This window comes from Clarias gariepinus, chromosome 15, assembly GCF_024256425.1.
Source record: "Clarias gariepinus isolate MV-2021 ecotype Netherlands chromosome 15, CGAR_prim_01v2, whole genome shotgun sequence".
Lineage (NCBI taxonomy): Eukaryota > Metazoa > Chordata > Actinopteri > Siluriformes > Clariidae > Clarias > Clarias gariepinus.
Genome location: NC_071114.1, coordinates 6,475,816 through 6,501,484, shown reverse-complemented (window position 1 = coordinate 6,501,484; position 25,669 = coordinate 6,475,816). Strand labels below are relative to the sequence as shown.

The window sequence follows — 25,669 nt, the reverse complement described above, 5'->3', positions numbered from 1 at the left end:
CCACTCTAGATATCCGAGCAGAAACATTCCTGATTAGGAAACTGATTCTTACTATTATGGGATGTATATTTGTCATACAAATCCCCCCTCCAATGTTCTGGTTATTGTTATAGCCTTGTGAATTATTATATCTGATACAATACTATAGCACATCCGCCTGTCAAAAGTTTGTGGACATACTTATTATATGTCCAATCTGATTGCCCCAAAACAGTCTGGGTTATAACGACCTCCAGACTTTAGGGAAGGCTTTACTCAAGATGTTGGAGCGTCACGGTTAGGATTTGGGTTTGTTCAGTCACAAGAACATTGGTGAGGTCAGGTGCTGATGTCGGATGAGGAGGTCTGACGTCATGGCTCTGTGTAGGACATGCTGATGCTGGAACAGGTTTGGGCCTCTTACGTAGTTCCTCTTTGTATGTTTTACTTCGCGACAATTCTGAAGTCTTGCACTGGATTTAATTTTTTTTGGCGTATGCTGCATATACTATTATCCATACCCAAAGCACACATCTTTGCATATGTATACTGTAAGTAAAGTAGAGCCTTGGGGCAAGCTAAAGGGCACTTGTAATACATCGACAGAACAAGCTTAAGAAATACACTGTTCTCTCTTCTTTTCTTGCTCACAGCCACATTGAAAGGTTTAAAGTAAAAAAAAAAAAAAAAAACTAATCAGACGAAGTAATCAACAAAAGAACGGACAAACCAAGAAATAAATAAAAACAATACCCTAAGGAGGAGCTCAGCAGAGGTGCCCAGTCGTCTGCATCACCACATATTACCCATAAAATCCAAATAGTGGGCTCTTAACCTGACAACTCGTCTCCGTAGTGGGAGTTTTATATAAAGCAACATGACTTCCTCACGCCCTGAAGCGCTGCCTTTACAATTCCTGGTCACATCACATCAAGCTGCCATGTGAGAGCTCTGTACTGAGACACCCCCGTGCCCTCCCAATCATACGCGCGGCACAACCGGAGCTGGCGCCTGCCGAAATAATGGCTGCACGCTGAGCTGACCAGTTCTCCGCCTAATTACAGTTTCTCTTTGCAAAGATGTATCGCTTTTAATTCTCCCTGCTGTGCCGCTGGAGTGTGAAACATCAAAGCCCTGGAGATCAATTACGCAAAGCATGGAGGAGTTCTGACAAATCGTACCAGCCACCCTTCTGCTAGTCACTGCTAGCTCGTGACCGACTGACTGATATCGCGGCCTTAATGATGGCGACCATAAAGGATGGATCAGGATGAGGATTAGAACCGGCCTGTACAGTATACAGTATATACAGTACATACATGGTGCAGACTCACAAACAGATACCTTTGGGTAGAAATTACAACTCTGGTCAATTTATAATTTTCCATAGAAAGCATTTCTTCTCTATTTTCTCTGCAGCAAAAAAAAAAAAGGTATAAAATTATATATCTATTTAATAAAACACAACACCACAGCATTTTTGTTTCAGTTGAGCTCCTGGAAACAATAAAAAAGGTTTTAAACAGTGAATGGCGCAGTTTTCCTTTCTTATGATAATGGCTTAACTAAAATAGAAAATAAATATTTTAATTCCAACACCTCCAACATACACGGTCTTATTATGCATGCAAATTTAATTAGATGAAGCCTTTTTGGATGAATAAATATAATAATTCACATGCAGTGCCATGCCTTAAGACAAGGTTGTCGCCTTCTCTACACGACCACAAATAAACACCAGTGTGTGTTTATACTACGCCGAGTACCAGGAAGGGGGTTTTTGGAGAAGTGATGGTACTGTGTAAGATGAAAAATGTTGCATGGTCCAAAAAAAAACAAACCAATGGAAAACATAAAAACACAAACACAGAAGTGTTAGTCGAATGAGATTATTCAAAATCTGAGCACAAGAAATTCATTCGCACACAACATACTAATTAAAAATTTAAAACAGGACGGAGAGGTTAAGTCGCAAACCAGAGCAACTACGCTCACTTATAAACACTTTTTGCGTGCCATTAGGTCCCCTAGTGGTTGACCAAGGGAAATCAGCAGCATGTTCACGGTGTAAACATTTTAAACGCTATTTCTGATGCCTACAAACACTGCGTAACCTTGATTCTGTCTGAATGTTACATCAGCCAGGCCCTGATAGCAAATACACGAAGAAATGTACAAACACACACACGAAACAACACACACATATACAGACACAAACCTACCCCCCAATACACATATGACATCGATCTCAAGAGAGTGAACTATTCTCATTACGAGGCGCTGTGCAAATAACAAGTAATTAAGTTTAGGCCATGAGGTAGAGCACCGAGGGGACCGGGGGCTTTTGCGTGCTGAGAGTGTTAGCATGCGACACTGTAGAGTTTTATTTAAAAAGCAGATGGCAGAGTGAAAATGAAGATGAATGGGACGGAAGCCTGGTGTGAGATGAGAGCTAATTAGCCGGGTCTGCACCGGGGCCTGGTGGAAGCGAGGCCCGCGCGGCAACAGAGAAGCCTGGGGGTCAATTATTCAGCCAGGCTGCATTCGGAGACAGCGCGGGGACCACGGCAAAGCGGGACCGCGGTGTCCTCGGGGGACTGTATGTCGTCCAAGGGGAGCTTCTTGAGCGGTCCCAGAATGCGACGTGGCAGGCAGAATAGCAGCGGAAAGTACAGAGTGTACAGAAAAGTTCTTTCATTTTAATTTGAGAGACAGAGAGACAGTCAGTCAGTGCTGAGCGAGAATCCACAGTAATTGTTTGCGTGTATGCTCTCTGTACCAGGTGCACCGACTCCCATCGCAAACAATAACAGCCTAATAAGGTGATAGTTTAATTATTATGTGCCTCAATAGAAATTATACTGCAACCTTGATGAGGCAGCCATTGTTGTTTATCTTGCGCTAATGACGCACGCTGGCCTCGCCTCGACTCTTCACAATCCCGGGAAATTGCATGTCGACTCGTTTGCACTGCGATATCTTCATGAGCAGATGGATAATCGGCGGTTAGAAAGTTTTCGACACGTCGCCGCGGACGGAAAACGCGCCTGGATATATCTAGCGGGTCGCATCTAGCGGCCCTAGTCACTCTAGATGTGTATGCGAGAGGTTCTTCTTCGACAAACCCCCTCACCCGCTGGTAGTGGAACCTGACGTAACTCGAGAGAGAGAGAGACCGTTATGAAGTGCCGTTCTGACAGGTGGGCAATCAACAAGTCTCCGTGGGCAGCTTCGGCACGCATTAACACTAAGTTGTCATCAGAGCTAATGCATGCACATTAGCACCAATCCCCACTCAGGCAGGAAAAATAAAGGAAAGGAAGAGAAGAGAAAAAAATATCTAATAATAATAATAATAATAATAATAATAATAAAACACGCACCACCTACGCCAAAGAGCATAGAGAGGATGGAGGAGCTGTGATCGGACATGGGATTGGTTAAAAAAATACCAGAGAAAAGCAAGAGGTAAACACATATCATGCAAGAAGCTTGAGCTAGCTGATAAACTGTGATACGTAACCGCATCAGGAATAAATCGCAAATCAAAAGCGTGATTATTCTAGTGGAACTGTACAACATGACATGTGCGGTGTTCATGGAGACAAAAGTCCTAACCGGTATAATGAACGGTCATGTATCACAATTTAGAGGCGTGTTACTATGCTTGGAACAGATTAGAGAAGGAGTTTTGATCAATCTCAATTTCCTGCCCACCCCGCAGTCTGAGGAATGAGGCAAAGCGCATAACGTACATATGGCACCAGAGACTAACGGCGCAGTGTTAATGAAGGGTTACTGAGGTTAGGCTGCAGCATTAATGAGAAAAAAAAAAAAAAGTAGGAAAATGAGCCAAAGCATACAGCACAGATAGGAGAATTTGTTTTGTTTTTGTTTGTTTGCTTTTTTCGGGACGATTTTCTTTTCATTTACCATGGTTGCAGTCTTTCAGAACTGGCCTTTGGTTGACCATTTGAGTTGCTTCATCTGTGGAATAAAAAAAAGACATTATAAGCGACGGTAAGACTGAGAATGACAGACAGACGAACACACCTCTGGGACGGTATATAGGATGGGTACAAGCAAGTTTTCTCCTTTTTTTTTTTCCCTTTAGTAGTATAGGCATTTCCGAAAGGGTGTAGACTGATCTATACTACCGCGTTGTGAGGATTGTTTTTTTTCCCCCCGTCACGGAGGAGTTCATTCCCAGTTCATAGCTTCATCATTTCATATACACCACGTTCAGATCTATGGATTAATCTCACTCCAATGATTCATATTACTCTTCTACTTCGCAGGCTTAAGCCTGATTCCTCTCCGCGGTCGATTTATTAGCAGCAACGTTTTTTTTATTATTATTATGAAGTTGCTACATGTATTCTAAAACTGTGTGTGTGTGTCTAAACCAGATTTCTATGTGCGAGCGCTTTGTTCCTGTGCAGGTGCAAAAACCTCATATAAAGACGACGCGGCTGCTCGGGAAGACGTCGCACGCTTTCTATTTTTGTGGTGAAACATGAAAATGAGTGTGCTAATGTGTGTGGAGCGGAGCAACAGGAGGCATGATGTTAGACCTCGTTCCAAAAAAAATAAAAATGAAAAAGTGCTTAGTTTCTCAAAAGCAATATTCAGACGAGAAGGACTGAAAGAGTTGTATCGTTTATGAGCGCCTGGTTTTGCGGACGTACTTTTGAAAACGTGTCCGATGTCTAAGAGTTAACGTCTTCGATTTGGATTCAGATGTGATTTGTTTGATTTGATTGCAAGAAAACTACTGCTATAACAAAGTTTCAAAACATGAACAATTTAAAGAAACCGGAGTCGATGCCCCTCCCGCTTGATTCTTTTAGCATTCAGATCTACATGGGCGTGGCCAGGGCAGAAGGGATCTCTTAGGAGGAAAAAAGAGGGGTGGGATTCTTTTGTTCTCCGTTCTCGTGTACACTTGCGTATTTACACTCTCTGATACAGCCGGTGACCACAAGCACCTACTTGCTTTGTGAGCCGCCATTAAACACGAGAGAGGAAGAGAGGAGAAAGTTCTTCTTTCCCGCTATACCTAATATTATTGATATTTCGAGAGTGGCGTAATCTTTGCATGCGTTCCTACTTTATCAGCTATGGCTACGTAGGTTAGAGGATGAAATTGGATTCTGGACAGATTCTGGAGCAGGCAGACAGCAGTGGTGACGTCGCGTCTAAACAGCGATCTGCTTCCGTTCTCATTTCCGACTGGATTCTGTATCTGACTCGGTCTGTCCCTGACCACCTTTTTCTAGCAGACTCGGGTACTTTTTTCCCCCAAACGTGGAATGATTGCGTTCTCACTGATCAAAATGAACCAGACTTGGGGTTCAAGTGTTCTCTAAAGTGATCCCAGGGCCCTAATGTGAAAATGCCCACAGTGTCAATAGTCAATCATGGGCGTCTGTGAACTCAACCTAGCGAGAGGAGGTGGACGCCACAACGGTGTGTGAGCAGCAGTTTGACTGTGTGTGTCAGCCTGCGCCCTCCCCGTTGGTATGGGTTTCTGATCGGGGAGTGCCTTAATAAGCCCGGTGGAAATGGGACGCAAAAAATAAAGGAGAAAAACTGGCAGAAGAGGTCGAGGTCAGCATAAAGTCGGAAGGCGGGAAATCAAAATTGGTTGACTTGGATTTTTTTTCCGTCAAGCTCGTTGTCTTCTAATGGGGTGTTCTGTCCAAACAGTCTACCTATGAAAACGTGATTCCTATAGTTGGAAAGTGGCAACGTATGTAATTATTACAATGTTTGTAGTTTTATACACGTAAATATGGTTTTGCTGCACAACACTCTAATATTCATGTTCTTAGAGCATGAACTTCTAACTAACTCCTGCTGTCTTAATCATGTTTTACATAATAAATATATATCTTTTTGATTTACAGAATTAAAAGAAAAGTAAGGAAATGAGTACGATTGTGCCTGATGAGCAAACCGAGGGCAGCGGAGCCAAGAAAAAACTCCACGAGATGGCAAAAGGAAGAAATCTTGAGAGGAACCAGACCGATCTCACACTTCTTTACAGGCCCATCAGCCCCCGACCCAAACCAGCCATTTGCCGTTTGCCTTACCGGACCATGAGGTCATGGAGTTACCCCTCAGAGTACACCTGAATAAATAAAGGTGGGGCAGATTAACAGCTACCAGAAGGAAGCAAATCATGTCTTCCAGGTGCCGCGTCCTTTCTCCTAGCTGCATTCATTTCAGTCTGAGAGCTGATTTATCTGAAAAGCAGGAAGGCGTGGTTCTCAAACAGCTCCAGAACATGGTGCGATTAAACTATGGATCTTAACAAGCTCTGTGACACAACTACAGAAGAGCTGATTGGATCAAATCCCTTGATGATATATTCATTTATTTTTATCTTGCTAGACTTCATTTTATATATATATAAAGTGAAGAACTTCCAGCCAGTAGAATTTTTTTAAATTACGGGGCAAAAATTGGGCTGTCAGGTTGGTTGCAGATGAGTGCACCTCTGCATGTGTGTGTGTGTGTGTGTGTGTGTGTGTGACTTTCTGAACACTGGAGGCATAAGGATGGGGCTGGATTCACTCAGACCGGAGTCACAGCGATCAGAGCAGGCCCTGCTGGAAGCACTCGGCTCTGTAACCAGCTGTGACATCAGCCAGCCAGCATGAACGTCAGGACCAGACAGCAGTCATAATAAAAGGAGTAGAAGATGTCCCAGGCCTAACCTTTCAGAGGGAAGTAAAATGGGTCCCAGAGGCTCCATACCGGCTATACTAACACGACATTATGCATTCATACTGCCCACTTGACGGGAGCGGTCAGGCCGAGATTCACGGCGTCGAAGAGCAGCGCAATATGGCAGATAGATTGCGAGGGCTTTAAAGAAGAGATTACTGAAGAAAGACTGAGGGCACGAGGGCTGCATGTCAAACGGGAGGTATGGCGAGTGTGATGGAGGGGAAGTGGAGAGGACGTGATGAAAGAAATGAGACTCACCTCGGGGCCTAGGTGCTCTCTTCCTTCGCCCTCTGAAGGCATCTCCAGATTGCAGCGCTTCGAGCAGACTGTCCATCACTCCGGTCTGATCGTTTTCTACAAAGAGAGGGAAAGAAAGAAAAAGAAATAAAAAAAAGAGGGAGAGAAAGAGGGAGAGGTAATCAGATGCTGCTTTCTTTTTTTCCATTTCGCTTTCATGTCCTTGAGTGAGAGTTACCATAGCAAAGCCCGCTGATTCAACAAGCCAGACCATGAACAGTACATCAGAGTGCAAAGCCTGGCGATTTGAGAAGCAGACAAGCCCTTAACTGGCTCGTACATCACCTACAAGCCTCTCGCTCTAAACAAATCCACTGCGTTTGAGATTTTCTTGGCCCTCTCATAAAAAAAAAAAAGGAAAGAAAATAAAAAAGGATGCAGAGTTGTTAACCTGAAGCCACTGGCTTTTCTGCAGCCGCTGCCTCCAGAGAAGCGATCGGTCCAGGTGGACACTACAGACCTTAAGGCAGAATAGAGCCACACTGGGCTTAAGCCTGCAACTAAATCATCACTGACTACAGCACATCCCTCCAAATACACACATACACACACACACAGAACCCCGAACTCACACACAGCTTACCGGGGGAGAAAGAAAAGGAGGAAAAACTGAAAATAAATCTGACAGGAAAGTGCTTCACTAGGTTTTCAAAAAGTGTTTTTCAGCCGTGTGCAGAGGAACAGAGGAAGGCTTGTGTGTGCGTGTGTAGCTTTGACAGTGTAACCTTACAAATCAATTCTTTGGTATATTGATACTGAACTTGTAGAAGGAAAAGAAATGTACGCGTATATATACACACAAACACACAGAAATATACACACAATCACAATGGTGGGACAAGGACTTAATGCTCGAATCGTGGATTGCGCAATGGCTTTCTCACTTCCAGCTTGTAAGCTTCTTGTTATTTAGGATTTCCTGGGAAAAAAATGCATTGACTATTGTGTGGGGGGAAAATAACAAGCTAATGTAGTTTCATTTATTCATTTTTTTTTAATACCGCTTATCCTGTACAGGGTCTCGCAAGGTCTGGGCTGGACTGGACTTGACTGACTGGACAGGATGCCAATCCAATGGCAAATTTAGGAATGCCAGTTACCTTAAATCTGGACTATGGTAGGAAACTTGAGTACCTGAGGAAACCTCACCGAGCAGAGGGAGAACATGCAAACTTCACACACACACGTGCACGCACGCACACCGGAAACTGTAATCGAATCCTCGACCATGGATGCGCAAAATTTTGAGAGCTAAATGAAGAAATTTTTAAGTTTTTTTGCGCTTACTCCCATCACGGTCCAATATTTAGATTAATAAACGACTAGTAGAACTACTACGTCTTTTGTTTACCTGACATCACTGAGCTAGTTTTGGTGCAGTTAACTAGTTTCCTTAAACTTCATCGTAGTGCAGAAGCATCAAGGACACTTTCACAGTCAGTTTCAGAAGGTAACTACAAAATTTTACTTTGCCTCCTTTTTCATTTATTAATGTCCGAATGGGCGGGATTTCATGGGCGGGGTTTTATAGCTGGAGGAGATCCAGGATATGTCGAAGGAAACACAGCAAGTGCTTGAGAAATACAGCAAGTCCCCGACTTACGAACGAGTTCTGTTTCAGGAGCATGTTCGTAAGTCGGATTTGTTCTTAAGTCTGACAAAGTGACTTTTATATGCCGTTGACATGCATATACAATGTAAAGGATACAAATCCACTTTACTAAATCTGTCCACTTTCCCCACACTGCTGTCAGGTCTCCAAAAACCACAAGGAATTTAATCACACAGTAAAATGTAACAGTGTTGTCTCTGCGCCTTTAAATAGCGAGGGGAATCCCGGACGACATTTTATCAGCTGTTTTCCACTGTATTGGACTGTGAACTCTAACTGTTACATTTTCTATCATCGTGCTCCCGGACTGATTCACGGACTAATTTCTCCCGCACCCTCAAACGCGCACACATACAATATACCGGACTTTGGACATTTAATACATCCACTTACACACTAAAAAATATTGTATATAATTGTAAATATTGGGATCTGGTGCACTGCAGTGTCTATTTTTTGTACATGTAAGCTACTTTCGTAATTTTTTCGCATCTCCGAATGTTCATAATACAGGGACTACCTGTAGCTAAAAAACAGAGCTGGAGGAACAGACAATGAGGAGTTCCTGTCTCTCTGTCCTGTCTCTCTGGTGTACACTGACGCAATCCCGATTGGAATTGAAAATTTAGGCATTTGTTTGGAGAAGCGCCGTGAAATCCTACAGTTGTCCATGTGTTCTCATTTTTTATTTAGACTTGAAGGCTGAGCTTCTCTTCACACTGTTTCACATGGCTAAGGGAGCTTCGTAAAAGACAGACACAATCCTTGCAACTACGGCTGAACAGTTCCTACTCTGCATTTCGGCAACAGAAAGCAATCATTTGAAAGAAAGAAAAAGAGAGAGAGAGAGAGAGAGAGAGAGAAAAAAAGACAAAATCAAATACTCCTCTGTGATACTATGGCTGAAGGGAAAGATGAAGACTACGTGACGTCGCCAGAAGCTGCTCAGAATAAACAGTTAATTATCACATAGATTTTGCACAAATTATTCATCAAATTATAGTTTTCAATCTACCGCATAATTAACAGCCCACACCAATCAGCATTCCGCTACATTTTCTGTACGCTAAACCAAAAGGTGTTTATCACATTTTTTTCCTCTGGCATAATTTATCTGCGTGTTATCCATGAATATAACACTCCATCAGTAATTTCTCTTTCAAGACCTCCCTTCTCCTCCTACACTACTATGTCACGCTCCTTTCCATAGGTGTTAATTACATGGGTCTGGGTCATATTGGTGAGGGGGGACGCGGGGCAAATAATACAGTGCAGGTGAGCCTCAATCAAGAGCAATTCTTTAAATCTGCAGCAGAGGAGGGGGAGGGACAGGATCGATAATTGTGGGGTAGAAACGATATTCTACTGAGATATACAAATGAACCAGCGATTAAAAAACTGCTCCTCCTCTCAAAACATGTTGGGCCGTCTGCATAGCTACTGAGATTAAGGATCTATCTACATTTACATTTACGCATTTGGCAGACGCTCTTATCCAGAGCGACTTACAAAAAGTGCTTTAATGTTTACATCACTGGATACATACTTATACTGGGTTAACTAGGGTAATAACTAAGTGCCATTAGTCCAACACAACTATCTATCTATCTATCTGTCTGTCTGTCTTTCTGTCTGTCTATCTATCTATCTATCTATCTATCTATCTATCTATCTATCTATCTATCTATCTATCTATACATCCATTTCCATCTGCATTTTAAATTAATCATATATCCAAATATCAATCCATCTATCTATGCATCTATTAATCTGTCAATCTAGCTATTCATCCAACTATGCATGCATCTTTTCTTCTATACATCCTTTTATGCGTCAATTCATCAGTCCATGCATCTATGCATCCATCCATCCAATTATGCCACTATCCATCCATCTATCTATGCTTCTATCTGTCCATCTGTGCATATATCCATCCATCCATTTATTTATCCATCCATTTATCTGTGTATTCATCTATCTATCCATCCCTCCATCCATCTGTACATATATCCATCCATCTATCTACTGTATCCACCTGTGCATCCATCCATACGAGCATATATCCATCCATCAGTCTAAACATCTATCCATCCATACATCTATATGTGCATCCATCCATACATTTATGCATCTTTGCTTCCATCTGTCCATCTGTGCATATATCCATCCGTCTATCTATCCATCTGTGCATCCATCCATACGAGCATATATCCATCCATCTGTCCATCCATCAGTCTAAACATCAGTCTAAACATCTATCCAACCATACATCTATATGTGCATCAATCCATAGGGTACATCTATCCATCCATCCATACGTGCAGCCATCTATCCATTCATCCAAGTGTGCATCCATGCTGATCCCCTACTGCACTGTTCACCCCTGAGGAAGGGGCACGGAGAGCCGAACCCCGCACGCCTCATCCAATCATAGCATGGTCTGAGAGTGCGCGCCAAAGGACACCACAATGACACTTCCTGACACACCAGGCTTAGCGCTGTACTCGGCTACACACAATCCAATCTAATTCAAGCCAATTACTGAGCTCTGTAATCCAGCTTGTACTTCGTGAACGCTTAAACCGGAGAAGAGATAAGGATGGAGGGTAGAGGGAAAAGCTAATGTTTAACCTTAACACCACGGTTGGCTTTTATTACACTGGGTGGGGTACAGAATGATGGATGGATGGATGGGTGTGTAGTGGAAGACAAATGATAGAACAAGTCTGAGAGCAAAAAAAAAAAAAAAAAACAGAAAGAGATGAAAGAGAGATAGAGGAGGGTGCCTGCTGGGCCACTGATGGAGGAGACAGAAAGGGTGAGGAGAGTTTAATAACAGAGAATGAAGGGGGACATGGAGGTGTGAGAGAAACACATGTGGGATGATTTAGTGGTCACAAGAAGCACACCAGACTGACCGTGATGGACTGTTGGCTCTATTTTTTTTTGGGACTATTTAATTTACAATTATTTCATTGCTTTACATGTGCATTTTTGCATTTTTACCGCCGACTCAGCTACTTCTTTATAGTGGGTAATTATCCGAAATACAAATCAGCTGTGAAATCTCAGAGCGCTGTATAGACACGTAGCTTAGCGTGATATTGATATTACACCATCATATGGCTCGGGCTCATGATTGATGACGGCAATCGAATCAAATCAAATGAAATCAAATCAGACTGCAGACACTGTTCTGTGCTCTATGGAAGAAAAAAAAAAAACAGCATCTTCCTACAGCATATGAGACCTGACAAAACCTCTTAAAACTCAGCTCACGCAGTGTGAAGGTATCAGACACGCGCACACGTGCGCCTGAAAAACACGGTGCTAAAGGCATCATGCTTCCTAAAGTAGCTCCTAAAGAAAACTTGAATCAAACCTGATCAAACCTGACACGAGAGACGCTGACGAGACCCGGGAGCTAAACGGAGACGATAAATACAAGTTGTCCTCATCAGTACGAGCTCTGTAATTATCTCCTCTCTGACCTTTTGCCAATCCCTGTATTGAGATCTTTTCCCTTTCATACCAAAAGCTCACGGATGGATCCACGCAGCCGATCTCGGCTCCCCTCCCCGACTGGTGTCGCTCTGTCAAAATGCCAGCTGCCAATCTGATCTGACAGACGCGCGCCGTGGTTTCAGAGTCGTTTTTAAAATCGTAAAAAGGTCAACTATTCTTGTTCTTCTGACTAAAGGATGAGGATGCTGGTTACTTCTTTAACATGCAAAAATCTGGCAGCATAAAATGTTTTCTCATCACTTTCTACTTCCTCTACACGCATGCAAGCTTGGACTGGCCATGATTCCCAGATGTTTAATTGATTTTACAAAAATAAAAATCTAAAAGATAAGATAAAGATCTAAAAGACAACACAAAAATACCCAAAGTATATCCAAAAACGTAATACTTTTAACAATAAAGTTTTTTTTAAATATAATTTTTGCATATACTTGTGCTGCACATTAAAATCTATATTAAGCCCTATGTGAAGAAATCAAATGCTGGAGATTTTTTCCTTTTTCATCTTTGTCGCTAATGCTGTTAGCTTGTGTTGCTAACCTGACAATAGCTATAAATCTTGACACACAACATGTAGACCAAAAAAAATAAGTAGATGTATCAGTTATTTAGGTCGTGATATACTACTAAGAAGAAGACATAACTGGATATATACAGTAGTATTGATTGGTAGATCACTAATTATAGTCAAATTTAAATGTTTTTTGTCGTGTACACAATCGTACACAATATGACTTAATACGACTGTCCATGACTCAAATTTAAACATTACAACTGAAAATATTGCACTAGAAAATACAATTAAACTAAAGAGAGAATTAAAATTTTATAAAATTTAATTGAAAAAAGTAGAATTGAAATAAAAAAATTCCTAAAACATGCCACGTTGTGAGCATGTTTTTCAATGCTGTAAAGGAAACGTGTATGTGCATAAATCTGATAACTGTGCATGCTCACAACACGGTTGTGTGGCTAAACCAAACTAGGCGTATCGCTGAAAGGCTTCCAGTGAAACAAGAGTTGTATATGCACTAAATGCATCGTTGAAAGATACCGACTCGGGTTAGCTCAGTGCGATTTCAGAAGCGCCAGGCGGTTCTTGAATTTAGCTCTGGCCATGTTACATTGTACTCGTGTTCTGAATAACAAACTTCACGGATGGTGTGTCGAGCAGGAACAATTTTTAACGAACTGATGTTGGACGAGAAGGCCTGGCTCGCAGTCTCCGCTCTAACTCATCACGAAGGTGTTCTATCGGGTTGAGGTTAGGACTCGATTGCAAGTGCAGACCAGTCAAGTTCTTCATCCATGTCTCCATGGACCTTGCTTTGTGCACTGCAGTCGTGTTGGAACAGCAAGGGGCCGTCCCCAAAGGTTGCGAGCATGAAATTGTCCATAATGTCTTGTTATGTTGAAGCATTAAGAGTTCTTTTCACTGGAATAAAGAGGGCCGAGCCCAAAAAGATCAAAGAAGTTGGTAGTTGATTGACTAAAACTGATTATCGATTATGAAATGGTTACTGACTTCTATAAAAAACGTACAGTATATGTACAGTATACGGTAGTGCCTCTAATGAGGGTATGTCGCTACTACAGCTCTGCAACGCTAATCTGCTAGCAAAGTGACTCAGCACAATTACAATTCTAACAATGGGTCAACATCAGAGCGAACAAGTGATAAAGATGCCTTTTTTTTTTTCAAGAATTTGGAAAAGGTTAAGCAGACTGATAAACGTGTCAGAAATGTAAATTTAGGAAATCTGAAGGTGTTTGCAAATCCATCTTTATTCCCCCCCTAGCCTCTAAATTCTATACTGTGTGTGCTCTTTGACAGTCAGGGTTCAAAGTTCAGCACTTGAGGGATTCCTCAGAATCCGCCATCGATCCTCCCGAGAGAAAGAAATCGCATTTTTAACCCGTGGTTCTAATTTTGTCTGATCTGATGCCTCAAAGAACAGGCATTACTCTTTCTCCTGTCTGCTCTCTCTATCTTCAGCTTCACATTCATTACCTTATGTGTGTGTGAGTCCTTCTCTACAAACGTATAACAGAAGTAAAAATAGTGCAGAGCATCAGTCTGCTCAGCTATTTTTCATGCAAAGTTCTTGCAGAGCTCGAAAACGGCGTAGTATCTGCTTGTGCACGGCACTGCGCCCACTGCAGGTGACTCGCGTTACTGCAGCGTTTTAATTGACAGTCACCGTGGAGACAAAGCGGGGAGGTGGCAACAGTAACCTGGAAACAAAAAAGCTCCCATTTGTGCTACGACTGATTTCTGACAGGAGGGAAGAGAAGAAGCTTAAAGCAGACAGACAGCATTAAATGTGTGAGAAAGATAGAGAGACAGAAAGAAGGATGGTGTGTGTGTGTGTGTAAATGGCGTAAGGGTAAGGCAGCAAGAGCATGACCAATGTATTTGTAAGTACAAATTGGTAATTCTTTTCATTAAACCCTCTGCGGGAACAAGGCAGACTTTATACGTTTTAAATTGATCCATTAAGAGTCAGAAGAGTAAAGCACAAGGTTATAAATATAAGAGCTGTGGCTCTCGAGTAGGGACAAGGACACAGGCGCCATAAAGCACTAGATGTGTTTTTCTCATCATCATGCCGGCTTAAGAATGCAGGTTTCTGGATTCTGATCAGCACCATTAATGTCTGTATCTAAGGGTGTGGCTCATGGAATTCTTGGCTGCTGATTGGCTGGAAGAAGAATGTCACACAGACGTTCCTTTCTTCTCTAAGAGTCTTGCTTCAGGGCAATGGTGACACCAGGTTTTGATCGGTCACCCAGAATAAAAGTCTGACGCTCTATCCAGACTCTGGTTATTCACATCATATCACACAGACAGAAAACGTAAAGAGTATAAAACCAAAAAAGTAGTTGCATCGTTTATCAGCAGCATGGTCAGGTTGGGCAGTTGCCCTTACCCTAAGCTACTTACAGAAGTACACTGGAGAGGCTGGGAAAGATTGTTTCTCAGATACAGGTAGTCTCCGACTTACGAATATTCGTGTTACAAATTTCCGTAGATAAGAACGGACCGCGGTTCTACGAACATTCGTTGATGCAAACAAATCATGAAAGTAGCTGACGTGTATTGTAGGAAAAAAAAAAAAAACAGTGCAGTGCATCAGATACCAATATTTACAATTATATACAATAGTTTCAGTGTGTAAGTAAATGTAAAATTATGTCTAAAGTCAGGTATATTGTACAGTATGTGTGTGGTGTTGGGGTGCGGGAAAAATGTGTCGGCCTCACCGGTTTCATTGAATCAGTCTGGAAGCACGATTATAGAAAATGGCCGTCCTGATGGAGAATAATCCTAACAATGTTACATAAGATTACAGATTTTGTCCACAAGATTTAGACGTAGTTTTTATTTATTTATTTATTTATTAATTTTTTTGGTGTTTTGTTTTTTATGGTTTGTAAGGTATCCTTAAGTGTCATGAAATATACAAATAAATACAAATAAAATCTATTATTATTATTAAAGGGGACAGAGATTTAGTCAGGTGGCTTGCTACGCTTTACATTGTATATTTGTGTCAAAGGTGTACGAGACTCACTTTGTCGGACTTAAGAACAAATCCGACTTACGAACGTTGCTCCTGGAACAGAACTCATTTGTAAGTCGGGGAATACCTGTATTCAGTCAGCTATGCCTTCCTTGTGCAGTGAGAGCCCGTTGGACCAGTTGAGCGGTGCTAGTAGCATCAGACAGTATGGCAGAGCGTATTGAGCTATGATGGCGTGGCATATTGCGACTGGCCATGTGTTGGCCAGGGGTAGCTCAGTGGTTAAGGCATTGGACTAGGGTTCGATAGATCTCAGGTTCAAACCCCACAACCACCAAGTTGCCACTGCTGGGCCCTTGAGCAAGGCCCTTAACCCTCAACTGCTCAGATGTGTAATAAGATAAAAATGTAAGTCGCTCTGGATAGGAGTGTCTGCCAAATGCCTAAATGTAAATGTTGAAGAGAATGAAGACTATCTACTTATTTTTAATTTTGAAAACCTCCATATAAATTATTAATAATTAAACAATTATCGATGAAGTTAATTAATTAAGTAATATAATATATTAATAATAATAATATATTAATAATAATAATAATAATAATAACAACATACAGTGGTGGGCTAAAGTATTAGGGAAACATACGCTATGTATTTAAGCTCTCTCTCTGTGCACAAATATCGTCACTAATTATTCCTCGTCTATCTGCCTGAAGAGCTGTGCTAATTAGAATCAGCTGGGTTAGTTAATGGATAAAGCAAACATGTGTCAGGACTTTTACTTTCTAAATTACTTTATTTTCTGAAATTTTCTCTGCAGAAAAAGTGAATTGTGAACTTCTGTGGCAAATTCCGGTACATGGTGATCATACAGGCATGGATTAAAATGAGTGCGTGACATCAGAGTATTGCAGACGTCTTTTTGACTTTTGACCTTCTTTTGAATGCACAGCTGGTTGCAGGAGGTTTTGAAGAATTAAAGGGCTTCTAAACTAAATACATTTTGTTGCACAGCAATTTCACTGCAAAACAATAATACAATTATTCATATTCTTGGTCTTATTTTTTATTCTTTGAAGAATTTCTCGTTTGTCTTAATACTTTTGGCCACCACTGTAATTAAATACACCTAAGGTCATAAAAAACAAACAAACAAAAAAACTTGCAGTCATTGGAAAGCTACTGTGGTATAAATGAAATACAAAACCTCTGGATGTACCATTACTAGATAATAAATTAACCTCAAGGTGATCATTGATTGTTTTTTTCTAACTTATTTTCTTATCTATTCATGTAAGCAATGCTTCTTACCAATGTCTGTTTTTTTGTTTTGTTTTTACTTTAGTCGTGTTTTCAGAATATTAAATTAACCTTATTTTCATTAGTCACGATTGTAAAAAAAAAAAAAAAACTAAATAAATAAATAAATGTTATGTATACTGTATATATATTATATACTGCTAAAGTCTAAGGCCCCCTATTACTGTATATTCTGTACCAATTTGTTATATATGTACATGATATGATATTGTGTCTGCATAATTATGTACAAAAACATTTAGTATTTCCATATATACCTTAAAAATTTATAAATAATAAAATAACAGGCAAATATATGCATGGCTGTAAAAAATTGTACAAGACAGACCAATTTTCAGATGGAAACACTTCACACACCCTAATGTACGCTCCTGGGATTTGCATAAAAATAGAAAGGAGCCTAACAGTTTACATTGACTGTTTATTTTATTCCTCTTTATAAAAGTTTATTTTATGCAGAAATGATTTCAAAAGCAGTTTTTGCTTATGCCATATTTCTGGATGTGCCCAAGACTTTTGCACAGAACTATAAGTAAAATAGTTGTTGTAGGTTTCGTCCTACATTTAAGTTTCCATCTGAAAATTGGTCTGTCTTATACTATATTTTTTGTATATACTATATTTTTTTATTTATATGATTTTGTACATATAGACATGATAAACATATATTACAAAATTGGTACAGCATATAATAAGACTTTTGCACAGTACCATGTGTATGATATAAAAAAAAATAATAATAATTTCAGCAGTAATCTTCGCCACATTAATTTAATTACATTAATTTTCCTTATTTAAATGAAACATGTTATGGGAACGTTTAACAATAATCACTGCATTTATAGAAGAAAGATGATATCAGCCAAGCTAAAGACTGATGCAGAATCTTCTAAGATACGACCAGGGGTGACCTGACAGGCAGCGGTGTGCAAAGTACACAAGTCCTAAAATCCTTTTAAGGATTTCGCGGAAACGTGACATTGCATTGTCGCTAAACAGATTGATCAGCCTTTTTAACGTTTTTTTCTTCACGAGGGCCGTTGTTGCAGTACAGTTACTACAGAACTGTCGCTATATACATGGACACAAAAGTAAAAAAAAATGTTTTTAATACTTTACGACCCTGTATACAGAATAAAGCGGTATAGGCGATGAGTGAGTGATATAAACGGTGTAATGATGTGACTGTCAGTGTGTTCCAGTTGTCCCTTAAGCCCCACTGCTTCTACATTCTTTATTCAGAGTTTCAGAAGGAATGAGCAAGGAAGTGTGAGAGGAAAAGAGACAGCATACTAGAACAATAAAGATATGAAAGAGCACAGAGATATGAAGATAAAGTACGGAGGGAAACAAGGGAGTGAGTGGACTGAGCGGGAGACAGAGAGCAGAAAGTGAAAGAGAGTAAGATTACTACGATTAGAAGCTAATAGGTGTGAAAGAGATTTGAGATGGAGACGAGCGGGTGTGAGATACGGCGCGGTTCTGACGCAGGAGAGGAAGGAGAGGGTAATCCCTCTTTGAAGCCGACACCACTCGCTCCCGCTTTGATGTTCGCTCCATGTCCTGCCTTTCCTCGTTCCCCCTGGTGCACCTGGCGCTGTATATGGCTTGCTAAAATCGACAGATCAGGAGCGTCCGCGCCACGTTCCTGGACATGAATACCAATCTGGTGCGACCTGCACGCGCTTCTCTGTCATGGATCTGTAATAATCGTTGTTGAATAGATTTCCTTCTCCGTTGCAATCCGTTCCCGAGTGAGACTGAGAGACGCTAAAGTCGTCAGGTAGCTGTTAGGTGTGCGGAATCGTGCGCGGAATCAGAAACGCAGCTAAGCCAGACGCTGTGACACGCTCGTCTTACTGTCTGCTTTCTAAAAAACACAGCCCCTTTTTCGGTTTCGTCCGGTCGAACACTACTGTTCGGTGTGTTGCCGTATATTGAAAGACAGAAACAGCCATATTTGAATGGTTAAGATCACGATGCAGTTTGCCCTTCATTAAACCTTCATTTAATTGACATTTAATTTAACTGTTCACCTTTGACGAAATAAATGCACGTTATTTATGGCATATGTTTACGTTCCATCTGTATGCATTAGGTTTCCTCAATTAAGTAGTGAACACAACACCAATCAGTCATGGCATTGAAATCCACTGAGGGCTGAACGGAGTGAATAGCACTGATTAACTCATTAGCATTGACACCTGCTAATGTCTGAGATATTCTAGGCAGCATGTGAAGAGTCAGTTTTTTAAAGGTGATGTGCTGCAAGCAGAAAAAATGGGCAAGTCAGACTTTGACGAGGACCAAGTGACATCTGTAATGTCTAGATGTCTGGGGCCGAACATCTCCAAAACAGCAGGTCTTGTGGTGTGTCCCTGCTGTGAAGTAGTTAGTTCCTAACACAAGCGGTCCAAGGAAGGACAAGCAGCGAACTGGTGCCAGAGTGATGGACGCTCATGGCTTACTGATACTGATGTCCACAGGGAGTGACGGCTATACTGTTTTTTTATGCGACAGAAGAGCTTCTGTAGCACAAATAGCTAGGATAGGAAGCTATCCGAACGGACAGTGCATTGCCGTTTGTTGTGTATGGAGCTGGGTAGCTGACGACCGGTCAGAGTGACCATGCTGTCCTCCATGTCCTCCATGTCCATGCTGTCCTCCATGTTTTTTTTGAAAGCACCAATAATGGACACCTGAGCATCAGAACTACACCATGGAGCAAGATGGAAAAAGACGGAAGCTTTGAGAGAAGATGAGCCGGCAAAGAGTGTGATGCTCTGCTCTGGGCAACGTTCTGCTAGGAAACCTCGAGCCCTGGCGTTCATGCAGGTGCTACTTTGACACCTATGTAAACATTACTGCAAATCGAGTACACACCCCTTTTATTGATCCTAAAAGGCGGCGTCCTCTTTCTGCGAGACTGCAAAAACTCCCTGAGGAACGTGAAAGAGTCCAAGGAGTTGACGTGGCCTCCAAATTCTTGGAGAGAATAAAGAAACTTGGAAAGCATAAAGAAATTGCCGTTAACGCCTTGGTGCCGGATACCACAGGACATCATGTGGAGTCCATGCCTTGACAGATCTGAGCTGGTTTGGCTTCCCAAGTGGGAGCTACAGCAGTACTGTAATATCAAGCAGGTGGTTTTTATTCTTACTCTATGCCTGGTTGATGTACTGTATAAGTCATAAAGTTATGTTTTCACGAGTACTTAACCAAGAGAAACCATTTCCCTGATGGAAATCGCGGACATTTTTGTGCTAGGTAAGCAAGGTCTTACCGTACAGTATGTATCTTAGCCATGTTAAGATTCAGAGATGCTGAACTTTGCTTTCTAGGTAAGACTGGGGGAAAATGCAGATGAAATATCAGCATAGGAGCATCTTATAGCACGATACACTTTTCCAAGATATCATGCTGTGAAAAGAAGAGGCCACAAAATACTTCCAAAGTAAAAAAAGAAAAACGTACAAAAGACAGTTATTTCTATAATATATGATGTCTTTCATGACGTATAAGGCTTGCTCATAAACTGGCAGCACTATTGAAGCATTATCCTTTAAAACAAAACATAACAACAACAAAAAAAAAAACCCTCTTGACAACTGACATGTCTGGGGGAAAAAGAAAAAAAAAAACGTCTGTTGCAGAATAAAATGATTATGGTCCATTAATGTTTGAATGTGAACTTTTAAATAATTACAGAATAAGTGAGAAAGAGAGAGAGCAATCACCCTGAGCGTGCTGGAAGCTGCTATAAAGAGCGAGAAGGAGAGAAAGAGAGCGAGCGAGAGACATTAATAGAGACCTGGCTGGCTGACCCTGTTAAACACTCAGCCTCTGATTCTTTCTCTTTGCCACACATTGTCTGCCCTCTCTCACCTCCCTCTCACTCCTGCAGCCACGTCAAGCTGTTCCAAATGCAGGTGACTTCTTTCAATAAAACATTTTTTTTTTTATTCTTTTTTCGCTCTTTTTTTTATCTGTCTGAATCTTCCTATGAACTAGCTCTATGCGGAAGGGTAAGTAAATGCTGATGTATAATCCGTCAGCTGCCAAACACACCCCCCGAGGAGTGCACCCTGGGCCATAATGCAAGGGATTTGTCACACAGTAGGGTTTGCCGACAGAAAAGAGAAAAACAAATCCCAAAATGTGTGTGCATAAAAAAAACAAAACATGCTTTTAAAAGGTAGCATGCGGATATGCTTTTAAAAACAACCATAATGTTTAGAGAGAGAGCTAGTGTAAGACAGAGAGAGAGAGAGAAAGAGACAGAGCGAGAGAGACAGAGAGAGAGAGGTAGGCGATATGCTGCTTTATTATTCGCAGGATAATAATGCATTCAACAGAACACATGAATGAAGAGGAAAAAACAAAATGTTCCTGAACGGTTTTGTAAACGTGACACAGGCTATAATAAGATGTAGCTTTTGTCACTACACTATGCGTCTCTCGCTTCCACCCACAGCCCCACACTGAGATCGCAAACCCTTTCGCTGCAGTGTGTGAAACAATATGGAGAAGTGTTAAGGATCTGGGTTCTGACTTAAAAAAACATTACAGGCCAGAGAGAGAGAGAGAGAGAGAGAGAGAGAGAGAGCACCTGCATGTTGTCCTAATGCCATAATTAGGCAATAAAGCACGATTAAGCGCGCCACTATGCAGCGTTTTAGCACGACTGTTAGTTGGAGATAATTGCTGGATAACACTGTGTAGCGCCCCCTACTGTCCATCAGCAGGAGACAAATTTTTTTACAGACTCGGCTTTATATATAAATAGTACATACACATCAATATCAATGGGGCCTCCATGGATCAAACTTGTTGCACCTCTGACAGACGCTTAGTTGGATTCAGATTTGGGTATTTTGGAGGCCAAGTGAGCACCTTAAACTCTGCTGTTTCAGAACGCTTACATTTGGAAACACAGCATTCCGAAGGTGAGTTCTTTAAGGGGTAATTTCGTACTGTGAAGCACATATTTTCATAGGAAATAATGTAAATGCAGACAATCCGTTCCAGTTACCCAAAAATATTACCAATTTCCAACACTATAATCATATGTTCGCCTTGTAAAAATTATTCAAATATTTAGAAAAGACATATTAATGAAGTAAAATATGGAATAAATATACAGTACAAAAAAAAAAAAAAAACTTTTTTCTTTGTGCTACCGTCCTTGCTAATATTGTTGGGAGCAACAGTCTTCACTAAATCTTGCAGAAAAAAAAAATCCCACAAAAAAAATATGTACAGTAAACTCGCTTCTCTTTGGCTTTCCACTGATGCAAACACATTCTAAACGGCTCCTGGACATGCACGAAATTCCCAGACGGCTATCCGAAATGCGCTGTATGCCGAGGCAAATTTCTTGTATTGGCTCTGCAACCAGTTAGGTAGCATGTGTGAAAGTGATATCCAGATGAATACCAAGAGGTTTCGCCCCAGAACACTGTCAAGGGCATCACACTGCTCCACCTCCACAAGCTTGTCTTCTTCCCATTAGGCATTTTGGTAGTATCTTTGGCCCAGGATGCACATGCGCCAGCCGTGCATACTGCAAGACGGAATTGGGTAGATACTAACCACTTTCAGTTCTATAAGTATTTGAATTTAGACTTAAACTTCAGAATTCAACCTGCTACTTCCATCAGCAGACACAATCAATAAACACCAGTGACCCAATTCCAGTGGCAGCTCTACGCGCCCATGCCATGTACAACCTCGAGCATGTTTAATGATCATGTGGTCTGCACTGGAACGTGAGCCCTTCATTTTCTTCTCTCTTTTAATCATCCTGTTACAAGCTAATATAACATTAGAATTGCGCAAGCTTTTGTCTTTCTTTTTTTTGTTAAATAATCTGCCGTTTTTATCTAGGAGTTTCACCAGCGGTTTGCAACTTAAAGAAAACTATCTGTATTTACAATCATAAGGATGTCTCTCTATCGTAGACTTTGACAATAATACTTGTACCTCCTCCACAGTGGTCTGAAAGAGTTAGTCTATAAATATATGAAGAAGGGTTCTTCTATTTATAATATTTCCCAGCTGAATTAAAAATGCTGCAAGTGCACATTAGTTCAGTTTCTCTATTCTGAAGGAAGGCCCTAACCCACTGAAACTGCAGTAACTGTCCTTTGAAAAATATCAACTCATTTCTACCAAGGATTAGCCCTGTTTGAAAATGTACTCACATAAACACATTGCCCTTTATCTCTTTCCAACTCAAATTTAAGGTGAAAGCCATAAAGGTAAAAGCTTCTTTTCGCTTAGAATAAAGTTTCAGTTCTTTCACTCCTCACTCCTCTATATGCACTATTCCATATGCGACACAACTGCTCCATAATTACTACTAATGAATCGTGGATATTGTTCTGCATTAAAAGATGCCATGTATAGTACACAGATCAACATAACATTATGACAGCCTGCCTAATATTGATTAGATCCCGCCACTTTTGCCACCAAAAAATTTCACAGTCCAATACAGTGGAAAACAGCTCAAAATAGAGAGAAAACAGAGACAACATAGATTCCCCTTAGACAAGGCGGGGAAGGGGACAGATTTAGTCGGGTGGATTGGTATGCTGATTATATATTCATGTCAAAGGCATGTCTAAGACGCACTTCGTCGGACTTGAGAACAAATTCGACTTACAAACGTGCTCCCGCAACGGAACTCGTTTGTAAGACGGGGACGACCTGTAACATCGATATTTTTACCCTGCAACTTCAAGTGTTTAAGTGATCTCCGATCACGCCCATCCATGATTTTTTTTCTGCACATTTCGGCAAAGTTGATGGCTCAGCTTAACCAGTCTAACAGGCGTCTAATACTACCTTGGACAGTTCTTAACCTAAATTCAGTCATCTCCTTAGACGGCATCAAGTGCTTGGCCTCCTTAGAATCGTACCATGTGAAACAAACATAAAACAACGAATGCGAAGATGGCTTCATAAGAGACTGTTGAGATGTACCAGTCAGAGCAAGAGCGGAAAGTGATGTGTGTTAGTGTGTGTGAGAGAGTGTGTGTGCATCAGATAATCAGTTGTATGCACTCGTGCAGTGTTACTGGTGTACAGGCCTGATCAGCAGAGAGAATGGGGAAATTGTTTTTCGCTAACCGTGTGCATGGCTGATTCTCTAACCAAATCACAGCACAAATATCATTTCCTTTTTCTTTTTATTCTATTACCTCCTCCACTCAGTCACTTAGAGCGCTGCTTATTGCCTTTCACGGACGCCTGTGTCTGTGTGTGTGTAGATATTGAATAGATTTCCTCTTTCATTATAGTTCAGTCTACAAAGCTTAATACTTGTATAGGATCACAAAACACAGAGTTGTTCTCTGTCACTAATGATGAATGCATCGCTCATGCCACAAGCACTTTTAGTCTGGGGAAACTGATAAGGAACTGTTCCCTGCCTTCTGGATAGAGCCATTATGTAATTTTTAGATTTTATAAGAGAATAAAATCTGGGATGAAGAACATTGACAGAAGCTGATTTATAAGAAAAAAAAAAGGAAAAAAAAAAAGAGATAAGTCCTCTCTTGGATTGCATGGTTTGGCAGTGTGTATGCGTGCGTGCGTGTGTGTCTCTGTGTACGTACGTAGAAAACGCAAGAATGTTACAGATATAGGTAAATTTATGCAGTCGTGACATTTTCGAGAACACAGAACACGACAGGAACATGAATTAGGTAAATAAAAAAAATGATATTACAAACCAAACAAAAGTGGACTTTTTACTTGGGAAAGTTTTACTTGGAGTAAATTAGGTGTTAGACTAAAATATATATTTCCATAACATACATAACATGAACATTGGATATCATAAAGAGAGTATGGCTAAGTTTTTTTTTTTTTTTCGAAATGCACCAGGAGCTGCTTAGCTGTGAGAGTGAGGTCAGATTATTTTGGGGAAAAAAAATTAAAACGCCCAATGTTGAACTATGCATCACTACAGGAGTGAAGACCCCTCGAGAGCAGCCTGCCGTTTGCTCCCAAGATCCGAGACGGGAGTTAGAGTTTTTTTTTTTTTTTTGATCCGGTGTCCATCAGTCAAGATTACAACACAAGTCCTTTAGTTTTCTTTAATAAATTGTATTAAAGCACTGTAAATTTTTTTAAATAACATTTTATTATTATTATTTTCCACACTGATGACTACAGTGATATGGAGCGGACAATGCTGTCTCTTCCTCAAGGACATGCACTCGGTCTCAACTCGGTGTCACACATTCGACTGCCTGTTCAGGCTCTTACGTTTAAAAAGACTCAGGAAGGGAGAGAAAAAAGAATGATCCTTTTGAGATGTCCTCACTATTGAATTTATGTTTTTTACCATTATTAAATCTATTTTTACATTTTAAACATCTTATGAAATATTGTCAAGCACAAATAAAATGTAGTTACGCACATCAAGTCGCGCTTAGCAATGTTAGTGAACAGGATACGCGACACAAAAAGTTAAACAATTAAATATATTTATTTTGGAGCTGGTTTTAGGGACGATAATGCTCGTTTCAATACTTGGTACTAATTTATGGTTGCATTCGGCAAAACTAGCTAATACGAATCACTGCGCTGATTCCCAGACAATAAAGTGTTTTCGCTGTTGTACTTAAAGCTAATTTAATCAGCGTCATGGCCAGACATACAGTA

The 25,669-nt window shown here is 40.8% G+C and overlaps 1 protein-coding gene across 1 annotated transcript in view; it reads right to left on the bottom strand.

Moving 5' to 3' along the window:
- diaph3 (diaphanous-related formin 3) overlaps positions 1–25,669 on the bottom strand; it is a 373,414-nt gene that overhangs the window by 56,703 nt on the left and 291,042 nt on the right. The window contains exons 26-27 of the mRNA XM_053513323.1: positions 6,973–7,068; positions 3,913–3,966 (exon numbers count right to left, since the gene is read on the bottom strand). Of these exons, the coding sequence (XP_053369298.1) occupies positions 3,913–3,966; positions 6,973–7,068 (150 nt within the window). The remainder of the gene's footprint in view (positions 1–3,912; positions 3,967–6,972; positions 7,069–25,669) is intronic.